The sequence below is a fragment of the Salmo salar genome, chromosome ssa03 (assembly GCF_905237065.1).
Source record: "Salmo salar chromosome ssa03, Ssal_v3.1, whole genome shotgun sequence".
Taxonomy (NCBI): domain Eukaryota; kingdom Metazoa; phylum Chordata; class Actinopteri; order Salmoniformes; family Salmonidae; genus Salmo; species Salmo salar.
Window position 1 is genome coordinate 26,397,771 of NC_059444.1, and position 24,472 is coordinate 26,422,242.

Genomic DNA, 24,472 nt, shown 5'->3' on the forward strand with positions numbered 1-24,472 from the left:
CTGTGATCCATGTTCTGAACTCTGCTTGTATTGGCTTTTTGTCTGAAGGTCTGCATGCTTCTTGGCCTTTGATAGTGTACTGTGCCTCTCCTAGTTATTCTGTTCCAGTTCTGAACTCCACTAGGTGCTAGAAACAGTTTGGCAGGCCCTCGGGCTGTGTTTACACAGGCAGCCCAATTCTGATATTTTTCACTAATTGGTCTTTTGACCAATCAGGTCAGCTCTGAAACAGATTTGATGTTTAAAGATCTGATGTGTCTGGTCAAAATACCAGTTAGTGGAAGAAAGATCATAATTGGGTTGCCTGTGTAAACGCATGGTGCAGACTACTATTGCTCCACTCTGTCACGAATCCCACCGAAGGTGGCTCCCTTGCCTGTTCGGGCGGCGCTCGGCGGTCGTCGTCGCCGGTCTACTAGCCACCGCTGATCCCTTTTTCCTTTTCTGTTTGTTCGGTCTTATTGGTTGCACCTGTTCGCTGTTTGTTTCTTGATTTGTGTTTATTTAAGCCTGTTAAGCCCGCCCAGGGTTGTGCGGGATTATTTCACTGTTTGTTATTTGGATGTGCTGGCTGGCGCCTTATTTTCTCTCCGGACTGTTTTGCCCTGTGTTTTGGGTTGGTCTACCTTATTACGCGCCATTCTGTTTTGGTGTGACCGTTTTGTGCCGGAGAAATAAAAGACGTGATACTTACCCTCTGCTCTCTGCACCTGACTCCAACCACCACTCCTAGAAATCCCTGACAGAATCCCGCACCACGATTATGGAGTCAGCAGGAGCAGCCGCGCCTCCTCTCCCAGCGATGGAGGAACGTGTCCTTCATCATACAACCATTCTCCACCGGATCGGTTCAGCCATGGATCAGATGATGGAGAGGATGGACCGATGGGAGAGGAGTGGCCTCCCTACCTCATCTCCAGCTCCTCTTCCCCCCCCGCCTACTACCCCTCCTCCGGCGTTTGGATCTGGGGCCCTACGTCTGGATCTCCCCAGGGAGTACTATGGAGCGGTGGCTGGGTGCCAGGGGTTCCTGCTACAGCTGGAGTTGTACCTGGCTACCGTTCATCCGACTCCCTCGGGAGAGGAGAGCGTGAGCGTCCTCATCTCCTGCTTAACGGGTCGAGCCCTGGAGTGGGCCAACGCAGTGTGGTATGGCCCAGACTCGGCGAGGGATCACTACCCCGAGTTCACCCGCCGGTTCCGGGCCGTGTTCGACCACCCACCAGAAGGCCGGGCGGCGGGTGAACGGCTGTTCCACCTGCGGCAGGAGACGAGGAGCGCACAGGACTTTGCTCTGGAGTTCCGGACCTTGGCTGCTGAGGTGGGGTGGAACGACAGGTCCCTGATGGACCATTATCGTTGTAGCCTCCGGGAGGACGTCCGCCGGGAGCTAGCCTGTCGGGACACTACCCTCTCCCTCGACGAACTCATCGACATGTCCATCCGCCTGGACAATCTGCTGGCTGCCCGCGGGTGTGCAGAACGGGCCCTGTTGGTTCCACCTCCAGGCCCTCCAGCTCCCATCCCCATGGAGCTAGGGGGGGGCGCATCGAGGGGGACCGGAGGAGGAGGCTCCTCCTGTACCCGGTGTGGTCAAAGAGGACACACTGCCGAGCGGTGCTGGAGGAGCTCGTCTGGGAGTCGGGATGGCAGGCAGAGCACTCCTCGTTCACCCCAGGTGAGTAAGCACCAGCCTCAACCAGAGCTCCCTGTTGGCCATATGTTTGTGCTAATAATTTTTCCTGAGTTTTCTCCCTCTTTTCAGCATAAGGCGCTAGTCAATTCAGGCGCAGCTGGAAACTTTATGGATCGTGGGCTCGCATTAAGGCTAGGGATTCCCCTGGTGTCGTTGGACCTACCTTTCCCCGTGCACTCCTTAGATAGCCGACCATTAGGGTCAGGGCTGGTCAGGGAGGCCACGGTTCCACTGGACATGGTAACGCAGGGGGATCATGGGGAACGGATTAGTCTCTTCCTTATTGATTCGCCTGCATTTCCGGTGGTGCTGGGGATTCCCTGGATGGCCAGTCACAATCCTGATATTTCATGGAGACAGGGGGCTCTCAGAGGGTGGTCAGAGGAGTGTTCAGGCAGGTGCATAGGAGTTTCCATCGGTGCGACAACGGTGGAAAGTCCAGACCAGGTTTCCACTGTGCGCATTCCCTCTGAATATGGCGATTTGGCTATCGCCTTCTGTAAAAAGAGGGCGACCCGATTACCACCTCATCGACGAGGGGATTGCGCGATAAACCTCCAGGTAAACGCTACACTTCCCAGGAGTCACGTGTACCCATTGTCACAAGAGGAGACGCTGGCTATGGAGACCTATGTCACGGAATCTCTGAGACAGGGGTACATTCGGCCCTCCATGTCACCCATCTCCTCGAGTTTCTGTTTCGTGAAGAAAAAGGAGGGAGGTCTGCATCCGTGCATTGATTATCGAGGTCTAAATTCCATCACAGTGGGGTTTAGTTACCCGCTACCTCTCATCGCTACGGCGGTGGAATCATTTCACAGAGCGCGTTTTTTCACGAAACTGGACCCCAGGAGCGCGTACAATCTGGTGCGTATTCGGGGAGGAGACGAGTGGAAAACCGCGTTTAGTACCACATCGGGCCACTATGAGTACCTCGTCATGCCGTATGGGTTAAAGAATGCTCCAGCCGTTTTTCAATCCTTTGTAGACGAGATTCTCAGGGACCTGCACGGGCAGGGTGTGGTGGTGTATATTGATGACATCCTGATCTATTCCGCCACACGCGCCGCGCATGTATCCCTGGTGCGCAAGGTGCTTGGGCGACTGCTGGAGCATGACCTGTACGTTAAGGCTGAGAAATGTGTGTTTTCCAAACGAGACGTTTCCTTCCTGGGTTATCGCATTTCCACCTCGGGGGTGGTGATGGAGTGTGACAGCGTTAAGGCCGTGCGTAATTGGCCGACTCCGACCACGGTAAAGGAGGTGCAGCGGTTCTTAGGGTTTGCCAATTACTACCGGAGGTTTATCCGGGGCTTTGGTCAGGTGGCTGCTCCCATTACCTCACTGCTGAAGGGGGGCCGGCGCGCTTGCGCTGGTCAGCAGAGGCGAACAGAGCTTTCAGTCGTCTGAAGGAGCTGTTTACCGACGCTCCCGTGCTGGCTCATCCGGACCCCTCTTTGGTATTCATAGTGGAGGTGGACGCGTCCGAGACTGGGGTGGGAGCCGTGCTATCACAGCACTCGGGCACGCAACCAAAACTCCGCCCTTGCGCTTTCTTTTCAAGGAAGCTCGGTCCGGCAGAGCAGAACTATGACGTGGGGGACCGGGAGTTGTTAGCTGTAGTCAAAGCTCTGAAAGTGTGGAGACACTGGCTTGAGGGGGCTAAGCACCCTTTCCTCATCTGGACTGACCACCGTAATCTCGAGTATATCCGGGCAGCTAGGAGACTGAATCTGCGTCAGGCCAGGTGGGCCATGTTCTTTACCCGATTTTCGTTTTACGATCTCCTATCGGCCAGGCTCCCTTAACACGAAGGCCGACGCGCTGTCCCGCCTATATGACACTGAGGAGCGGGCCATCGATCCAACTCCCATCCTCCCAGCTTCATGCTTGGTAGCACCGGTGGTGTGGGAGGTGGACGCGGAGATCGAGCGAGCGTTACGGTTGGAACCTGTACCCTCTGTGTCCAGCAGGTGCTCAGTACGTGCCGCTTGGTGTCCGTGATCAATTGATTCGATGGGCCCATACACTTCCCTCTTCGGGTCACCCTGGGATCGAGAGGACAGTGCGGAGTCTTAGGGGAAAGTACTGGTGGCCCACGTTGGCTAAGGACGTGAGGCTTTATGTCTCCTCCTGCTCGGTGTGCGCTCAGAGCAAGGCTCCTCGACACCTGCCTAGAGGGAAATTACAGCCCCTCCCCGTTCCACAGCGGCCGTGGTCGCACTTGTCTGTGGACTTTCTCACCGACCTTCCCCCATCTCAGGGGAACACCACGATCCTGGTCGTTGTGGATCGGTTTTCGAAGTCCTGCCGTCTCATCCCATTGCCCGGTCTCCCTACGGCTCTACAGACTGCGGAGGCCCTGTTTACCCATGTCTTCCGGCACTACGGGGTGCCCGAGGACATCGTTTCTGATCGGGGTCCCCAGTTCACGTCCAGAGTTTGAGGGCGTTCATGGAACGGTTGGGGGACAGCCTGGGGTCAGCCTGACCTCAGGTTTCCACCCCGAGAGTAATGGGCAGGTGGAGAGAGTGAACCAAGATGTGGGTAGGTTTCTGCGGTCATATTGCCGGGACTGGCCCAGAGAATGGGCGAGGTACGTCCCATGGGCAGAGGTAGCCCAAAACTCCCTCCGTCACTCTTCTACTAACATATCACCGTTCCAGTGCGTGTTGGGCTACCAGCCGGTCCTGGCTCCATGGCACCAGAGCCAGACTGAGGCTCCTGCGGTGGAGGAGTGGGTACAGCGCTCGAAGGACACTTGCAGAGCCGTCCAGGAATCATTAAGGAAAGCGAGTGGACAGCAGAAGAGCGCTGACCAGCACCGCAGTGAGGCCCCTGAGTTTGCACCAGGGGACCGGGTCTGGCTCTCGGCCCGAAACCTGCCCCTCCACCTGCCCTGCCGGAAGCTGGGGCCGCAGTGTGTGGGGCCGTTTAAAGTCCTGAGGAGGAGAAACGAGGTGTGTTACCGGTTACAGCTTCCTTCTTACTACCGTATTAACCCCTCGTTTCATGTGTCTCTCCTCAGGCCGGTGGTGGCTGGTCCCCTGCAGGAAGGTGAGGTGCCGGAGGTCCCTCCACCCGCTCTGGACATTGGGGGGTCCCCGGCGTATACTATACGCGCCATTCTGGACTCGAGACGCCGGGTGGGGGGCCTACAGTACCTCGTGGACTGGGAGGGGTACGGCCCGGAGGAGAGGTGCTGGGTACTGGTGAAGGACATTTTGGACCCTTCACTTCTGAGGAACTTCCACCGCCTTCATACGGATCGCCTTGCGCCTTGTCCTACAGGTCGCCCTCGAGGCCAGTGGCAGCACGCTGCTGGATCCGCGCGTCGGGGGGGGGTACTGTCATGAATCCCACCGAAGGTGGCTCCCCTGCCTGTTCGGGCGGCGCTCGGCAGTCATCGTCGCCGGTCTACTAGCCACCGCTGATCCCTTTTTCCTTTTCTGTTTGTTCGGTCTTATTGGTTGCACCTGTTCCCTGTTTTGTTTCTTGATTTGTGTTTATTTAAGCCTGTTAAGCCCGCCCAGGGTTGTGCGGGATTATTTCACTGTTTGTTATTTGGATGTGCTGGCTGGCGCCTTATTTTCTCTCCGGACTGTTTTGCCCTGTGTTTTGGGTTGGTCTACCTTATTACGCGCCATTCTGTTTTGGCGTGACCGTTTTGTGCCGGAGAAATAAAAGACGTGATACTTACCCTCTGCTCTATGCGCCTGACTCCAACCACCACTCCTAGAAATCCCTGACACACTCACTGTGTGGAGTAATGATGTGATAATCTACACTGATAAATCACCTTCCCAATCAACAAGAACAAGGTTGACTTATTACATAAAGGAAGATAGTTTAATAGTTTGGCATTGTTTACTTTGTCCCTCTATGACATAGGCCTACAGTAGTAACTAGCCTCCCTGGACTTTTCACTAACAGCAGTGATATGAATTAGATTCTCCTCAGAAACACACCATGCATGTCTCTATCTCTAATTAAGTACCCACACTGCTGGTAGAAGGTATGGTGAGTAATTACATTAATTAGCCTGGGGACTTCTCTTTAAAAGTGCTGCACTCACAGAATGGAACCTCATTGCTGTTTTGTCTGACTTGGATTACAGGCAGAGGGTATGTGTCATTCATTTATGTTATTTCCATTTTGATGCAGTTATTGTATAGGCCGGTTTGGATTTATTTATTGATAATGTTATGGTAATGTTTGATAACAGTCAATGTTTTGTACGTGTCCCACATTTCTATGTGTTTGTGTGTGTGTATTCTTGACGTTTACCTGTTTTCCTTCAGTGCTTGTTAGATAATGCACCACAGTCATATGATTCATGTTACCAAATGGTAATCAAGAAGTCATAGGGATATAATACCACAGAGACACAAATATGCTTCGTCATGAATCCCATTGCTGTCTCATATCATTTGCTTTGGAATGATCAAGAGACTTATGGCTAATGACCCGAGTGTTTTATGTATTTAATTTGCTATAATACATCAAGTATATTGTGAGATCTACTACATGGTGTACAATTACTGTACTACTGTGAACATTGATTTCAATACCATTTATGACACAGTGCTATTTCATGCCATTGATAGTACAGGGAATGTCATAGAGGTGGCTAATGTAAAGGAAGGAGAGCACGCAGCACATATGTCAAAGGACAACACAAGCCCAACTCTGATTGAAGCAGAAACATTTTTGGCTTATTTTACAGCAGTGACATCATGCATAACCAAACCCCTTAAGAGCCAAACACTGAGGAAGCCACAGCTTGGCCCTTCAAGCACTTTAGGTCCCAACTTTTTCAATTTCTTTTGTTCTGCTGGATTCGGAGTCCAGCTCCCAGAAGGCTTTTTGACCACAGTGGAGTTTCAGTAGAAGTTTCTGAACCGAACGAACCATGCTGCAGCAGCAGAGCAGACAGAGTTTAGACAGAGTTTCTCAAGTGCCAACCAAACCCAGCACTGTCCTAGCTGTCTTGTCTGCTTGGCTTCCCTCACTGCTGCTGCTTAGAGTGTTGCGTGGGTGGCCTTAAGTGAATTTAGCTGTTTCTCCTCAGCACTGTAGTCGCTGGCTGGCTCGACCTGCTTTATGGGAGAGTGTATAATGGAGGTAGTGCTTTGCAGCTGTAACCAGGGTCTATTTTTAAACCATGCATATTATAATACATGCAAGGAGCAGAGTGGACAAACATCAAGTCAATCAATCAAGAGATTCGTTGGACGTATTTAACTTCTCAGATTGAGGTTTAAGCAAATCTGATGTGAACATGACGTGCACTGAGCATGCCCGTCTTGATGCGAGGGGATCAGACACATTGTTACGATCTAATTTCACCTGGTTTGATTTTGTTTGATGGTGAAAATGAGACACTGGTGTTGAGGCGGCGCTAGTGTCAAACGGACGTTAATTTGCAATTTCGTCTGTAAAAACTGCCGCTCCGACATTTTCCAGTCCTAACGCCAGGTTCGGCAATTAACCTGTCTTATATTAGCTCGCTTTCGCTCAGATGGGCAGGGTGGAAATATTTTAGGTGTGTCCTTAAAAACATGATTCTACTTGTTAATTTCAGGCAGCGCTGATAGGGATATTTAAGACCAACCAAAAGCTGGTTATGGCATGAATTTTGACAGCGGAAACGCAGCCTATTCAGCCGTGACGCACACTGCCCATATGCACATGAAACAAGAGTAGCCTAAAGTGCTTTTGGTGCATAGCCTCCCATCCTCTCAATGAAGGCTTTTTTTTGTCTGCCCAATGCAATCTCAAAGTTGTCGACTGTCGATAAATGGTTTGGCTCCTGAGACCGCTTGGAAATAAATCTTAATCACCAAAGCTTTATTAAAATATGAAGTTTGAGAGGAGTAAAACAGTGAGCTGACATTCACTCTTTATCTATGCATTGTAGGCAGGCCCACATTATTTTATCCATGCAGGTCCCGTTTTGGACGTGCGTAAAACACCCTCCATGATGTAGGCTACGTATCCATGCCCAACATGAAACGAGAGATGAGTACCTCGGTGAATACTGATGAACCTTGTATTTAGAAGTTATCTGTAACCTGTAAAAATTGCTTGTTTTACTTTCCATCTGTTCAAAACCCAAGCACTCCCTTAGGCCTACTATAATGAAGGCTGGTTCAACAGCAATGCCTGTCTTTTTTTATCCTGGCCATTTTATGATACCATTACATTTATTTATTGTTGTATTTTTAAACAGCTTGTTTTTCGTTACATTGTATTACAACCAAACTTAGAATGATTCACCTTCCTGGTTTTATGGAACTTCTGGAGATGTGTGAATGCGATCAGATCTGTAAGATGTTTCCGATTATGTTCATAAAATAGGCCTATTTGGGAGCAGTATAAAGGTGAGTGGACGTTCTCCCTTTCTCTTTATATTGGATCTTGTCCAGCTACTGAGAAGTTTGGATGTGTGTAAAACCCTTCATAGTCTGTGCTGTTTAAATATGATATGCCCACAGGGATAAATGATGGTGCCTGTAAGTGTGACATAGCCAATTTCAACAAGTTGTTGTTTTGTTTTTAGACTTTTTAGAATTGTTTGTTCTCTTTTTGGGCCTTATCAATAATTAATATAATCTTGCTTATTGACAATGTTTGGCATGTTTTTGCTCTGACATAATCCAATTTACAGTAGGCCTAGCCCATATATCAGTGTGAATGCTGTTGAAGCCATGAAATGACTTAGAACAATGTGGACTGCAAATGGATTCAAGTTAACGTATTTAGCAAAGATAGGTCTACATATTCTTATTTTAATTCTGTAAGCCATTTAACAAACTAATGGACTAACATTAGAATTGGAGTTGATTCCAGGGCAATAGACAAAATTACGTCAATACACAACTTAAAGCTACCACATACAGTATTTCGCCATGGAGCATGTTGTGATTGGCCGGTGAGGGGCCAAGCCTCAACACACACACAACTTGGTTATTCATCAAAACCCAGCCTTTTCGCACCAATACCAGCAAGTGCGCCGTTAATTGTAATAGTGAAAATAGCAAAAATATGTCTGACACACCGCTGAATCTATAGCCTACTGCCTGCACTTAGCTTTACCATTGTGTTAGGTTTTTTTAAATATAGCCCAGCGTGTTAAAGAAATATTCTTAGTGTTAAAAAAAAATTTGTTTCATACAATGTTCCAGTCTGTTGCTGTGATTCATGAAACTATAATTATGACACTGGTACAACTTGCCAGTGCTCCAGAAACGTCTCCATTTGATCTGTCCATCAGACATAACTACTGCACCATACCTTTGACTGCTGATCACAGTGAATCAGACTATAACTAACATGCATCAATGACGTCCACATTTATGAGAGCCCATGACATCAGAGTAGCCTGATTGTGCAATCTTGCCATCTCAATGTCTCACAAACTCACAATGAGTGACAAAGTGTTGGGAAGATGGTACAAACAGATCTGGGATCAGGCTAACGACAGGAGGCCAATATTATTAACACCTGTTTGAACTCTGTTGACTTGTCTTCATTGGCAGGATCTCCAACGAACACTCTCCGAAGCTGCAGATCCGGAGCCACAGCTATCTGCGGGCGGTGAGTGAAGTTTCCATCAATAGGAGCCTGGACACCCTGGACCCCAAAGGGCTCCTGGACCCCAAAGCGCTGCTCTCCTCACCCCAATACCGCTCGCGAAACGAGAGTTACATGAGGGCAATGAGCACCATCAGCCAGGTTGGTGCTCCCGGCATTACGTCACCACCTCTGGTGCTACGTCTGTGCAAGGGAGGAAAGTCACGTCCAGTCAAAGTCCAGTCCAATCAGCCATTAACTCAAATTCATCTCTCCAGCGACGAGATGAATTTTATTTCAAACCAATGTCAATGTTCAGCCCTCAACCATCAAGAGTCAACCTAAAGAGGAGAAGCAAAATTAAACTACTGTTCCATTTATCATTTAAAACTGTGACTAGTTTTGATACAGGATAAATGCACCGGTTGTCTGCCTTACAACCAGTATAACAATCCTAGCCCACTGCCTTCTAAAGCTGGTTGTGAATTGTTTCATAGTATTTCAAAGATGGCATAACAGAATAAATTAATAATAAAAAATAAACCATTATCAAATGACTTCCATAATGTACTGTATGTCATGCACATTACTTCATGTTAACTCTCAGCTAAATAATCATTTTAAGATTGATTCAAAGATGATAATCAAAGTATTGTACCATATTCTTATTGATGTTCAACTATTCCAAGGACATTACATTTCTGAGTAAACAAGTCACCCAAAATCAGTCACCTTATGTTCTTTGCTTTTCATGTCTGGAATTACAAATATAACTCACTGAACAATCATCTCCCAAACTAAAATGCAATAAATATTTGGATAAAGGATCAGTATTCACCAACTGTTTCTTCTTTAATACCCTCCCTCAGTTATCAGTGAAAATCAGATGGAATTACAAAACATCTCAGCATTAGTCTTGCCAAAAGCGCCTCAAGCTCTCATCTTTTTGTGTAGGAGTGGTATGCTTTAGACTGCATCCAAACCCTCCTTATCCCACCTAAACCTACAGTATGTTGTTGAACCATCTTAGATGCACTGGTACTTGTCTTACGTACTGTCAGGCCCATTCCCTGCATCTCCCATGATCCTCTCTGTTTCTGCTCTGATCCACTGCAAGACCCCCTCACCCTCATAGACTAGGGCTTTTTCTCAATTTGTCTTTTCTTGAAGATCCAAGGTTACTCCCCTCTGACCTTTTCCTCCAATGTTTTTTGAAATGCAGTCGAGGAGAGAGTATGCCAGGATTTGAGGAAAGACAAATTGAGAAGGGAATGCCCAACTCTGTTTTAGACCCTGAATGAAGCCACCTCCTCATCCCAAACAATCTCTTGGCACTGCACTTGCTTGTTCTCCAATTAACATTGACCCTCACTCTCCCATTCTCTCCGACTCTTCCTCCTCTTGTTACTGCTATTTTGTGGTTCCTCTTCTTCTGTTGTGGTTTTCTCCCTTTACTTCTCCTAATGATTCCAGATATGTTTACTCTGCCCCTCAGCGTTGAATGTTAACGGCTATTAAACTTTAGGTAAGTGGCTATTCTATGGCGCGTTTCCCAGTTTAGGATTAGTATACTGATATTTTGATATCTGGTTGTGCTGTACCCCGCTCTCTCCCCCATCATCCCACAATCCCCGTCCCCTTGCAGGTGAGTGAGGTGGAGGTGAACGGGCAGATAGAGCAGGTGTGTGAGCAGATGTTCAGCGAGATGGAGTCACAGGCCATGGATGCGTTGGACATGCCCATGCCGAGCTGCTTCCGCATGCGTAGCCACAGCTATGTGAGGGCCATGGACCAGGGCTGCTCCGAGGATGAGGGGACGTCCCTGCTGCCTGCCTCGCCCCCAGGACCACCACCACCACTGTCAGGACCATCCAGAGCAGCACAGGTCAGTCGGTTAATCACTCTTACAATACACACGGATTAGTCACAGGTCAGTCTGGCAAGATGGCGCTGACAGACATGGCAGCTCTGCTTGTAGCTCATAAGCAACTTTGCAGTATTTAGGGTTTTTGTGTGTTATTTCTTACATTATTAGCCCAGAAGGTTTTTTGTTATGACAGAACTTTTGCATATCAGAGCGGCGGTAACCAGGATTACAACCAGGAATGCGCCTTTCCCGAATTGGATCTTTTGTTCGTACCCCCCAGGGCAGTTGAACTTATCCCAGAGGCTGCTCCAAAATGCCACCGGCATAGAAGAGGTATTCGGAGTGGACTTCTAGTCCGACTCAGGAGGCGTGCACACCATCCATCGTTGCCGAGTATATTACTCGCTAATGTTCAGTCTGTGAGGATCTCCTTCTAGAGCGACATCAGGGACTGTAACATACCGTAAATTCCGGACTATAAGCCGCAACTTTTTTCCCACGCTTTGGACCTCGCGGCTTAAACAATGACGCGGCTAATATATGGATTTTTCCCGCTTTCAATATATATATTTTTTTCTCCAAAAAAACACATTCTGTGACGTGCTCAGTTTTTTGGCGGCATGAAGCTTTCATTAGACCAATGAAATTGCCAAACGGGTTAAGGTCAAACAACTTTTTTGTTTACTGTTTAGATTAAATCGAGCGCTCTCAAACTTCCCATCATTCTGATTACGGTAGTCATTTTGTCACCCTCATCATGGCAAAGACACAGCGAAATGCATATGATGCAGCTTTCAAGTTGAAGGCGATTGATCTGGCTGTTGGAAAAGGAAATAGAGCTGCTGCACGGGAGCTTGGTCTTAATGAGTCGATGATAAGACGTTGGAAACAGCAGAGTGAGGAATTGACTCAGTGCAAAAAGACAACTAAAGCTTACTGCTAATTTTTTATTTTTGTTACAAGCCGTTAAAGCTATTTATTTTTGTTACAAGCCGTGTTTCGACCGGTGTTTCGTTAAAGCCTATTATTGTTACAAGCCGTGTTTCGTTAAAGCCTGTGTAAAGTTCATTTGTTTCAATGTACCGGTAGGCACCTGCGGCTTATAGACATGTGCGGCTTATTTATGTTCAAAATATTAATTTTTTTAAATTCAGTGGGTGCGGCTTATATTCAGGTGCGCTCAATAGTCCGGAAATTACGGTACTCAGTTTCACGGAATCATGGCTCTCCGGATATACTGATCCCGTCCATACAGCCAGCTGGGTTCTCAGCACATTGCACAGACAGGAATAAAGAACTCCCTGGGAAGAAGAAAGGTGGGGGTGTATGTTTCATGATTAACTACTCATGGTGTGATTGTGATAACGTACAGAAACTCAAGTCCTTTTGTTCATCCGACCTAGAGTACCTCACAATCAAATGCCAACCGTATTACCTCCCAAGAGAATTCTCTTCGGTTATACCACGGCGGCCCTCAAAGAACTACACTGGACTTTGTGCAAACTGGAAACCACATATCCTGAGGCCGCATTTATTGTAACTGGGGATTTTAACAAAGCAAATTTTAGGAAAACGCTACCAAAGTTCTATCAAGACATTGACTGTAGTACTCGCGCTGCTAAAACACTCGACCACTGCTACTACAACTTCCGGGATGCCAACAAGGCCCTCCCCCGCCCTCCCTTCGGCAAATCAAATGATGACTCCATTTTGTTCATCCTTTCCTATAGGCAGAAACTCAAACAGGAAGTAAACGTGCTAAGGTCTATTCAATGCTGGTCTGACCAATCGGAATCCATGCTTCAAGATTGTTTTGATCACGCGGACTAGGATATGTACCAGGTTGAACAACATCGACGTAAACACGAACACGTTGACTGAGTTCATCAGGAAGTGTATAGCGGATGTTGTTCCCACTGTGACTATTAAAACCTACCCAAATCAGAAACCGTGGATAGATGGCAGCATTCGTGCAAAACTGAAAGCGTAAACCACCGCATTTAACCATGACAAGGTGACTGGGAATATGGTTGAATACAAACAGTGTAGTTATTCCCTCCATAAGGCAATCAAACAGACAAAATGTGAGTACAGAGATAAAAGTGGAGTTGCAATTCAACAGCTCAGACACGAGACGTATGTGGCAGGGTATATAGATAATCACGGATTACAAAGAATAACCAGCCACATCGCGGACACCGACGTCTTGCTCCCGCACAAGCTAAACACGTTCTTCTCCCGCGTTGAGGATAACACAGTGCCACTGATGTGGCTCGCTCTCAATGACTGTGGGCTCTCGTTCTCCTTGGCAAATGTGAGTAAGACATTTAAACATGTTAACCCTCGCAAGGCTGCCGGCCAGGACGGCATCTCTAGCCACGTCCTCAGAGCATGCACAGACCAGCTGGCTGGAGTGTTTACGGACATATTCAATCTCTCCCTATCCCAGTCTGCTGTCCCCACTTCAATATTTCCACCATTGTTCCTGTACCCAAGAAAGCAAAGGTAACTGAACTAAATGAGTATCGCCCCATAGCACTCACTTCTGTCATCATGAAGTGCTTTGAGAGGCTAGTTAAGGATCATATCACTTCCACCCTACCTGATACCCTAGACTCACTCCAATTTGCTTACTGCCCCAATAGGTCCACAGACGATGCAATCGCCATTACACTGCACACTGCCCTATCCCATCTGGACAAGAGGAATATCTATATAAGAATGCTGTTCATTGACTACAGCTCAGCATTCAACACCATAGTACCCTCCAAACTCATCATTAAGCTTGAGACTGGGTCCCGCCCTGTGCAACTGGGTCTTAGACTTTCTGACAGGCCGCCCCCAGGTGGTGAGGGTAGGAAACAACATCTCCACCCCGCTGATCCTCAACACTGGGGCCCCACAAGGGTGCGTTCTCAGCCCTCTCCTGTGCTCCCTGTTAACCCATGATTGCGTGGCCATGCACGCCTCCAACTCAGTCATCAAGTTTGTAGACCAACAATGATGAGACAACCTACAGGGGGGAGGTGAGGGCCCTCAGAGCGTGGTGTCAGGAAAATATCCTCTCACTCAACGTCAAGAAAACATAGGAGATGATCGTGGACTTCAGGAAACAGCAGAGGGAGCACCCTCCTATCCACATCGACGGGACAGTAGTGGAGAAGGTGGAAAGTTTTGGCAGCAACATAGAGAGGTTGCTGCCAACATACAAACTCGAATCACTGGCCACTTTAATAACTAGATTTAATAATGGTATCACTAGTCACTTTGAATAATGCCACTTTAATAATGTTTACATATCCTACATTACTCATCTCATATGTATATACTGTATTTTATGCCATCTATTGCATTTTGACTATGCCACACGGCCATCACGCATCCATATATTTATATGTACATATTCTTATTCCATCTCCTTACATTGTGTGTAATAGGTAGTCGTTGTGAATTTGTTAGATTACTTGTTGGGTATTACTGGACTGTCGGAACTAGAATCACAAGCATTTCGCTGTACTCACATTAACATCTGCTAACCATGTGTATGTGACCAATACAATTTGATTTGATTTGATTTCTCCCACTGCCTCAGTTTTCTGGCTCCTTAGAAAAATAAATAATGAGCAATCTTCCCAAAGTTTCCAGTGGTAGCAGAATGCAGCCAGCCATGTGGATGTTTGGAGGCATCCTACAAACTGACTCTGGTCTTCCAACATGGCGCATGGTGTGGTTGCTAGGTCATTTGTGACGCAACAGCAAGCCCTTTATAGAGAATATTTCCAGATTCTTGATATCCTTTGGTCTGTGTTTATGGACTGTGTTTATGGACCACAGGTTTTCAATGGGGTTCAAGTCCGGAGACAAAATGTCGATTTTTGGGGTAAATTAATTATTTTGATGTGTGTTTGAGGTCATTGTCTTGTTGGAACATCCAGTTTCAGACTCCAGGCAGAGGCAACCAGGTTTTTGGCAAAAATGTCCTTGTACTTGGTAGAGTTCATGGTACCGTTGACCTTAACAAGACCCAAGGACTATTGGAAGCATAACAGCCCCGTAACATCAAAGATCCACCATATTTTACAGTAGGTATGAGGTTATTTCTGCATATCCATCCTCTGACCATAGCACCTGTTTCCAATCCAAGTGCCAATGCCGTTTAGCAAACTCCAGGCGTTTACATTTGTTGGATGCTCTCATCAATGGCTATTTTCTGGAAACCCTTCCAAAGAGCCTAATGGCATGGAGGTGGCGTCTAATTGTAGATTTGGAGACTTGGTGACTCCAAGATGCGATCAAGTTCTGTAATCCTCCACCTGTGGCCCTTCGATTTTCCTTTGCCTCCCGAACTGTCTTTTTCAGTGTGTGTGGGGACAAGGTACACTTGCGTCCCTTTACCAGCAAGTGAACCACTGTTTCAGTGGTTTTAAACGTTTTAATTATTGCCCTAATAGTGGTAAATCATATTTATTTAGGTATTATTTTGTGCCCATTGCCTGATTTATGAAGGTCAACAACCATTTTTCTCATTTCGTTTGTGAGTTATTTGCTTTTCCCCATGGTGATAGATGACAAATTAATTTTACATCTGTGATACCCAGTGAAACAAAAAGCCATGGAAGGCCACAATACAGTTCCTTAAGCTGAGATGAACTTAACAAAAAAAAGTACAATGTTAATGCAGATACAATAACTGTTATTTATAAGAATCATTAGTGGGGCCAGTTATTTTGACACCTATTTATATATATTTTTTTTAATTATCATACCATATAGCTCAGTATTTGTATTACTTATTTACTTTTTTAATTTTTTAATTTACTTTTTTGCTCATCGTTATGGAAAGATGTAGGCAATGGGGATTGTCTATTTGTTAGATTTTTTTTACAATATTGCGGACATACAGAGAATTAAGTTGGATTACTTCAACGTAACTTTAGGTTACTCCCAAATCATCCTCTTCAACATTGTGACCTTACATTATAGAGCTTTCCTTTGGTGTAGATTTAGGCCTATACATTCATATCAGTTGTGTTCTTCCATTGTATTCACTTTTCCTTATTTCTATTGTGGATTGTGTTTCTGTGCCCCAATGGAAAGTCTACAAAACTATGAGCTATACCAACCTTTGTATTGAATGCTTGGAATTGGATTGTGATGATACAGATGAATTAATCCTGCACACAATGTGCTTATTTTTCATTACATTTTTTCTCAGGAAAAGTTTTTTCTTTGTGAATGAAATTGTTTGGTGAAATATGCATAAATGGAGAGGACTTTCCCATAATTCTGCACCTTTGCATAGTTGTACTTACAATTTTGATCATCATGATTTAGTGACTGGAATAAAAATGTATTGATCGACAGGGATTTTTTTTTTTACACAGACTAAAATTCCGTTTTGTCTGCATGGACTCAAGATATAAGTATGGTTGCATTAATATTTTTGCAGGCAGTCATGTTCTTTTGATTAATGTATTTTCAATTTTAATGGTACAATGTAGTTTTGATGAATGTATTTAAAGTTTTGAGAAAGGAACTACACTGCTCAACAAAAATAAAGGGAACACTTAAACAACACAATGTAACTCTAAGTCAATCACACTTCTGTGAAATCAAACTGTCCACTTAGGAAGCAACACTGATTGACAATACATTTCACATGCTGTTGTGCAAATGGAATAGACAACAGGTGGAAATTATAGGCAATTAGCAAGACACCCCCAATAAAGGAATGGTTCTGCAGGTGGTGACCACAGACCACAGGTTCAAGAAACCTGTGACTCAGAGTTTTGTTAGGTTGGATATTCTTCCAACTTCATTCATCTCTTTCCTAATTTCTAACAGCCAGTGAACACTTGACAGATTCCATGTAGTTACTCACGGCAGTCGCTGTAGGGACAGTAATTAAAGGAGGCTAAAGTAATTGCATGTAATTGGACTATGGCGCAAATGATGGAGTTTGAGGTATGCGTCATGGGCAGTGTCAGTAGTAGCAGGGGTTACTTTAGTAGCATTGTTGGGATATCAGTTTATGAGGATTCATGCCACATGGCTTGGTAGCTGGTAACTGGGAGACCGATTACCGGAGGCTGTTATTCAAATGTCACAAATGAGTGATTTGGCTATAAAGGGGGAGTCTGTGTTGTCAGGAAATGACCCATGCTTTGCAGTGTGTATATCCTCAAGTTAAAGCAGCACATGAGGAGCAGGAGATAACCGAGGGCATAGGCTGAATTCTGGAGATTGAGTGTACATCAAGATACACCAGGCAGGGATGTTGGGACAGCATTGGTCTGGTCCACACACAGTACTCCTTACAGCACCTGCAGCGGTAAAGATCTTCATGTCTCTCCTCGGTGGGTTCACAGTTCTCACATGAAGTGAGGTCCAGCTGCATAATGAGTGAGCGTAAATTACGTTGACACCATCTGAAATACACTGCTCAAAAAAATAAAGGGAACACTTAAACAACACAATGTAACTCCAAGTCAATCACACTTCTGTGAAATCAAACTGTCCACTTAGGAAGCAACACTGATTGACAATACATTTCACATGCTGTTGTGCAAATGGAATAGACAGGAGGTGGAAATTATAGGCTATTAGCAAGACACCCCCAATAAAGGAGTGGTTCTGCAGGTGGGGACCACAGACCACTTCTCAGTTCCTATGCTTCCTGGCTGATGTTTTGGTCACTTTTGAATGCTGGCGGTGCTTTCACTCTAGTGGTAGCATGAGACGGAGTCTACAACCCACACAAGTGGCTCAGGTAGTGCAGCTCATCCAGGATGGCACATCAATGCAAGCTGTGGCAAGAAGGTTTGCTGTGTCTGTCAGCGTAGTGTCCAGAGCATGGAGGCGCTACCAGGAGACAAGCCAGTACATCAGGAGACGTGGAGAAGGCCGTAGGAGGGAAACAACCCAGCAGCAGGACCTCTACCTCCACCTTTGTGATAGGAGGAGCAGGAGAAGCACTGCCAGAGCCCTGCAAAATGACCTCCAGCAGGTCACAAATGTGCATGTGTCTGCTCAAACGGTCAGAAACAGACTCCATGATGGTGGTATGAGGGCCCGACGTCCACAGGTGTGGGTTGTGCTTACAGCCCAACACCATGCAGGACGTTTGGCTTTTGCCAGAGAACACCAAGATTGGCAAATTCGCCACTGACACCCTAGACCAACTTCAATTTGCACACCGCCCCAATAGATCCACCTACGATGCCATCACGATGCACACTGCCCTATCCCATCTGGACAAGAGGAATACCTATGTAAGAATGCTGTTCATTGACTATAGCTCAGCCTTCAACAGTATAGTACCCTCCAAGCTCATCATTAAGCTCGGGGCCTTGGGTCTGAACCCTGCCCTGTGCAACTGGGTCCTGGACTTCCTGACGGGCCGCCCCCAGGTGGTGAGGGTAGGAAACACCTCCACTTCGCTGATCCTCAACACAGCGGCCCCACAAGGGTGCGTGCTCAGCCCCCTCCTGTATTCCCTGTTCACCCATGAATGCATGGCCAAACATTCCTCCAACATAATCATCAAGTTTGCAGATGACACAACAGTTGGAGGCCTGATTACCAACAATGACGAGACAGCCTCCAGGGAGGAGGTGAGGGCCCTGACGGAGTGGTGCCAGGAAAATAACCTCTCCCTCAACTTCAACAAAATGATCGTGGACTTCAGGAAACAGCAGAGAGAGCACTCTCCTATCCACATTGACGTGACCACAGTAGAGAAGGTGAAAAGCTTCAAGTTCCTCGGCGTACACATCACTGATGATCTGAAATGGTCCACCCACACAGACAGTGTGGTGAAGAAGGCGCAACAGCGTCTCTTCAACCTCAGGACGCTGAAGAAATTTGGCTTGGCCCCTAAGACCCTCACAAACTTTTACAGATGCTGTATCACCGCCTGGTATGGCAATTGCACTGCACGCAATTGCAGGGCTCTCCAGAGGGTGGTGCGGTCTGCCCAATGCATCACCGGGGGCACCCGATGTCACAGGAAGGCCAAAAAGATCATCAAGGACATCAACCACCCGAGCCACGGCCTGTTCACCCCGTTACCATCCAGAAGGCGAGGTCAGTACAGGTGCATCAAAGCTTGGACCGAGAGACTGAAAAACAGTTTCTATCTCAAGGCCATCAGACTGTTAAATAGCCATCACTAGCTGGCTACAACCCGGTTACTCAACCCTGCACCTTAGAGGCTGCTGCCCTATATACATAGACATGGAATCACTGGCCACTTAAATAATGGAACACTAGTCACTTTAATAACATTTACATATGAAATGAGTAAAGCAGTATGTATATACTGTATTTTAGTCAATGCCACTCCGACATTGCTCGTCCTAATATTTATATATTTCATAATTACATTCTTTTACTTTAGATTTGTGTGTATTGTTGGGATTTGTTAGATACTACTGTTAGATACTACTGCACTGTTGAAGCTAGACCCTCAATAACATCTGCTAAATATGTGTTTGTGACCAATACAATTTGATTTGATCTGTTGCTCTGTTTGTCTGGCGAGTCAAAACACGCACTGCTCTATCATACCACTGTAGCAAATGGAAGTGTCTTCTCTAACCACCACCACGATTAGACCCTCAAGAGCAAAAACAAACGCTACTGTCAGCGTGGCATAGACCAATAAAGGTCAATGTCTCCGCTGGATCGCCTATAATTCACACCACCACCACTATGGAGATGCTCAAGAGCACCACAGGTCTGTGTTTATCACTTTCACAACGCACATTGATCTACTGTACCAACACTGTCAGTGCAGCACATACCAGCAAAGGTCAATGTCAAAAAAGACTCTCTCCACAGCATCACAGTATGTTCACCTGACTCCCAAAACATACAACACACAATCATAGCAGCACTAAGCCTGAGGATGCTCTAAGCAGGAGAAGTAGAGCTGAGCCTGAGGCTTATCACCACTGTATCTCTTTGAGAGGAGATCTGACTTTTATTGGTGCTATGGTCAAAACATGGCTGCTTGCCTGGTCCAGTCCAGCATGAGGAACATAATCGTCTCTCCCTGGTATATTAAATCATTGTTATATACAGAACATTTTAAATCTGAGCTGATGTGTGTAATAGGCTTGGAAATGGCACTAATTTCTCAAATGTGGTTAATGAATCTGAAGAAAATCCCCTTTTTCTGATTGTTTTTCTTCCAGGCATTGTGTAGTACTTACAAGACAAAAACATCAAATTTTCTGTAATTAATACAATATTTTCGGAGATAAAGTGTGTGTATATGATAAGGACCCTCTAAAATGTAATTATGTTTTCATAATTTCACTGAAATGCTTCAAAGGACTTTATCAAACTTAGACTGCCCCATCAGATGAGTCCCAGATGTCAGTGCTGATTTGGGGTGAACTTCCTGCAACCTAGTTTGACTGTTCCTCTGGGAATTCTTGTTCTCCTCGTGGCAATCCACTGACAGCAAGGCTCTGTTTGACATCCCAGGATGAAACGTTAAGAGACATCTCTGTAGTCCCAGGAAATGATCATCAGGACCATTTTGCCATATTTTAAATTAAAACAACATGTAGTTTGAAAATAATTGTTGAGTTTATAGATAATCTTGAAAAGTACCGTTACCATGTAGAGGTAGAATGAAATAATAACAGAACTGCTAAGGACAGATCTCTCTGATGTTGAGTTGTCTTGTGAAAATAAAGGAGCCATTTGCTTATCTTCTCGTTTAGCTATTAAAACGTATAATGCTTCAGTACTGCAACAACAAAGACTTCAGATATGCATAGTTGATGAAAAAGAAGCTAGGTACAGTCATCTGAATCAGATAAATAATAAGAGCTTTATTTAACTCTACCTCCAACTCTTTGCTGGTGCTGCATATCTGCATGAAGATGTGCGCTCGCTACTTTCCATCCTGCTGTTCTGCGCCCGGGGGTAGTCAAGGCAGACATATGGGCTGGACCCGCAGGAGAGCTGCTTGAGCGAGTGGAGAAAAAGAAAAACGTGTGAAATATTGTTTATTTATTTTATGCACATTATTTATTTGACGATGTCAATATGTCTTTGTTGTAAATGTTTACGTGCCAAACTGGTGGCAGTTGAGAGAAAAAAAGAGTTGCAGAGTTAATAAAAAAGAATGCCATTGTTGATTAGATTATTTTTTCATTAATTGGACAAATTTCTCTTGGACCATATGGTCTATCCACTAGAAACTGATGGACAATATGGACACAGATGTAAAAAATGAATACTATATATGAATACATTTATTTTAAGTTATTCAAGTATAAGTTACCATAGATTACCTGTTAATTACTGAAGATTCCACTAACATTGGTAAATTAACGGTAGCTTTGCAACCCTAGATGAGAAAATGTGTGGAGGGAAGTTTCTGGACTATTTCATCTTTCACGATGGCCGTTGGGTCTGAGTGAAAACATCAAGCTGGCATTTGCGTCCTGTCCCGACTCTGCCGTCAGCACTCCACAACATCTCTAGACATTTGAGCTGTGGGGGGGATCAGAGGATGCTCTCATAAGTTTGAACATGATGCCGAAATCTAGTTTGCATGTAAGATAATGGGCTTGAGAGTGGTACTATTTTTCATTGTATGTGGGCACAGAAGCAGTATGTTTTCTTTGTACTCCATACTGTACAGGTATGTTATTGTCTATGTATCATACATTTTCATCAATTCTCGATAATCTGACCTATGATGTCCTTGTCCACATCAAATAAAAGCAGTTGAAGAAGATTTCTAATGAGGCAGCAGATTAATTAGGCATTAGGGGAGCATGGCCCTGAAAGAGGTCACCCTCCAGTTAAGAGCCAGGCTAAGACATCTAAAGCCCATGCAAATCACTTCCCCTTTCTGTGCTTTGACTTATCTGCATCTCTGATATCCTCCTTTCCCACCATTTATAATTTCCCCACCCATTTCAAAAAGGCAGACAAGCCGTTTAATGTTTTGTAGATAATTCTGCCTAAAACATATAATTATATTAATATGAACACAGGGCGGCGACATCCTTTGATAAGCTTGTGTGTGAATTGAAAACGGCAGCAACAACGTCATAAGCTGTTTTGTGAGGAGTAGAGACAGAATAGGGAATCGAACCGGAGCGTACAGCCCTGACAAAACCGTGTGAACCTAAACCTTTTGTTCACAAAACCTTGTGGACTCTTCTCCTAATAACACAGTTCAACAGAAACGGGGTTTGGTCCACAAGGTTTTGAGAGGAAAAGGGGTTTGGTCCACAAGGTTTTGAGAGGGAAAGGGTTTTGGTCCACAACGTTTTGAGAGAAAAGGGTTTTTGGTCTTCAAGGTTTTGTGAAAAAGAAAGTAACACCGGGGCGGCAGTGTAGCCTAGTGGTTAGAGCATTGGACTAGTAACCGAAAGGTTGCAAGTTCGAATCCCTGAGCTAACAAGGTACAAATCTGTCATTCTGCCCCTGAACAAGGCAGTGTTCCTAGACCGTCATTGAAAATAAGAATTTGTTCTTAACTGACTTGCCTAGTTAAATAAAGGTTAAAAATAAATATTAAAAAGTCCACAAGGTTTTTTGGCAGAAATAAGAGAGCCAAGCTCATCAGAGTGAGGCCCTGACATTGACGCTTGGTGTGCAGTGGAGGGAGGGGGCGATCCCAGTGATGGCTCATCGCCATGGTGCTGTGAGAGATTTATGCACTGCTGTACGAGAGAGAGAGGAGAGAGAGACTTATGGGAGAGTCAATGGGGAGGAGTGTTGGTGCTGACATTCAGAGGGCACCTCTACCCCTCGTACATGGCTCTGAGTCTGGCTCCCTGAGACATACCATCTGCCTAAGGGAATGGAAAGCAGGAGATGGGCATAGTTCAAAGTTGTAACTCAGGTGTCTTGGTTATTTTAGGTGAATGCAATTTACAAGGAAGCCTTGTAGGTCAGATAAACAGAATCAATTTTATCTGATGAATTACCATGTGATTCTTGATTATTTTGTCATATTTTACTAGACTCGTGATGCCATCCTTCCAAGTCTCGTTAATCACTTGAGGAAGCCTGGAAAGCGAGGCTATATTTTTACATACGGTACGCGGCAGATCAGATATAAAGCTTCTTAATCCCATGATACTTGTGAAAGTGTTTTCCATCCATCCTCCCATCCTTAGTAATCTGTGAGACAGATGTGTGTGATTGACGTGTTTCCCTAAACAGTTAAGATGATGGGATGCCAAGAGGCCCTTGGTGTGTAGTGGTGAGTGGGTGTGGGTGCTGCTGCTGCTGAGAGTAGATATGGGTGATTGTACATGACATCTGTGTAATACTGGTGCAAGCTGAGCCCTAGGACTCCTGCTGGCTCATACATACAGCAGAGGAGAGAGCGATGAGGAGAGAAAGAGCGAGATGAGGAGGGGATACTATTACAGCTCAGGAGTTGTGCAGTCAGAGCTGTTACAAAAGGATGTCCCCTGGACTTAGAGAATAGAGTGTAGCTAGTGATGGTACTCAGTGTAGGGATCAGTGTTTTGGGAAAGAGAGCACTCTCAAAACACTAGTTGTTCTAGTGTAGTCAGGTGTTTCAGCGACATTTACAGTGTTTCTACACTGCCAGCTAATAATACATTCTTCAAGAGGCAATGCGTTTACACTTTCAAACTATTTAAAAAATAGTGACCTTCATCTCCAGCAAGCCAAGCAAGGCAGTAGAATACAAATAGCCGTCATCTTACCCTAGACTATTATTTCCTCAGACGCTGTCATACCGTGTAAACAACACTGGTTATAGCTGGAGATCTGAGTCATGTGGGGCCTGTCTCCGTGCCTCATTCCCAGAAAGAAATCCACCATGGACTGAGATCATTCCCAAGGCAGTCTGAGTAACACCGCTGGTGGATAACCCATATGTGTTCTACGGCTAGAAGGCCTCATTCATCACCCTCTGGCCCTGCCCTGGCTCCTGCCTGTCTGTCAACCACTGTTAACCTCCGGCCTAGCAGGGCATGAATGAGCCCGTCTTTCCTTCCGCTGACGCTGCATGTGCCAAAACACACAAGAGGGGTTCTGCCTCCATTCTGACCCTGTCAAGGAATACGTGAATATTCTGCTGAAACTGTGAATCTGTTGACAGCTACTTCCTACTGCGGACTGGAACAGACGAGATGAGATGCATATGGGAAGAAGTTGATATACACGCAGAATTTTTTTAATTTGTGTTTTTTATTATTATTTGAAAATAGTTATGGAATGGCATTAGATTCCTGAATGACAGGGTTTGTAAGCATGTTACATGGGATAATATGGGATAATCTTTACTATGCACCGCAGTACATGTTTATCAGTTAGCACAG

The 24,472-nt window shown here is 45.6% G+C and overlaps 1 protein-coding gene across 1 annotated transcript in view; it reads left to right on the top strand.

The window, feature by feature from the left end:
* Positions 1-24,472, top strand: part of LOC106599337 (disks large-associated protein 1) — a 138,242-nt gene that overhangs the window by 100,434 nt on the left and 13,336 nt on the right. The window contains 3 exon segments of the mRNA XM_014190522.2: positions 9,238-9,433; positions 10,917-11,114; positions 11,117-11,156. Of these exon segments, the coding sequence (XP_014045997.2) occupies positions 9,238-9,433; positions 10,917-11,114; positions 11,117-11,156 (434 nt within the window).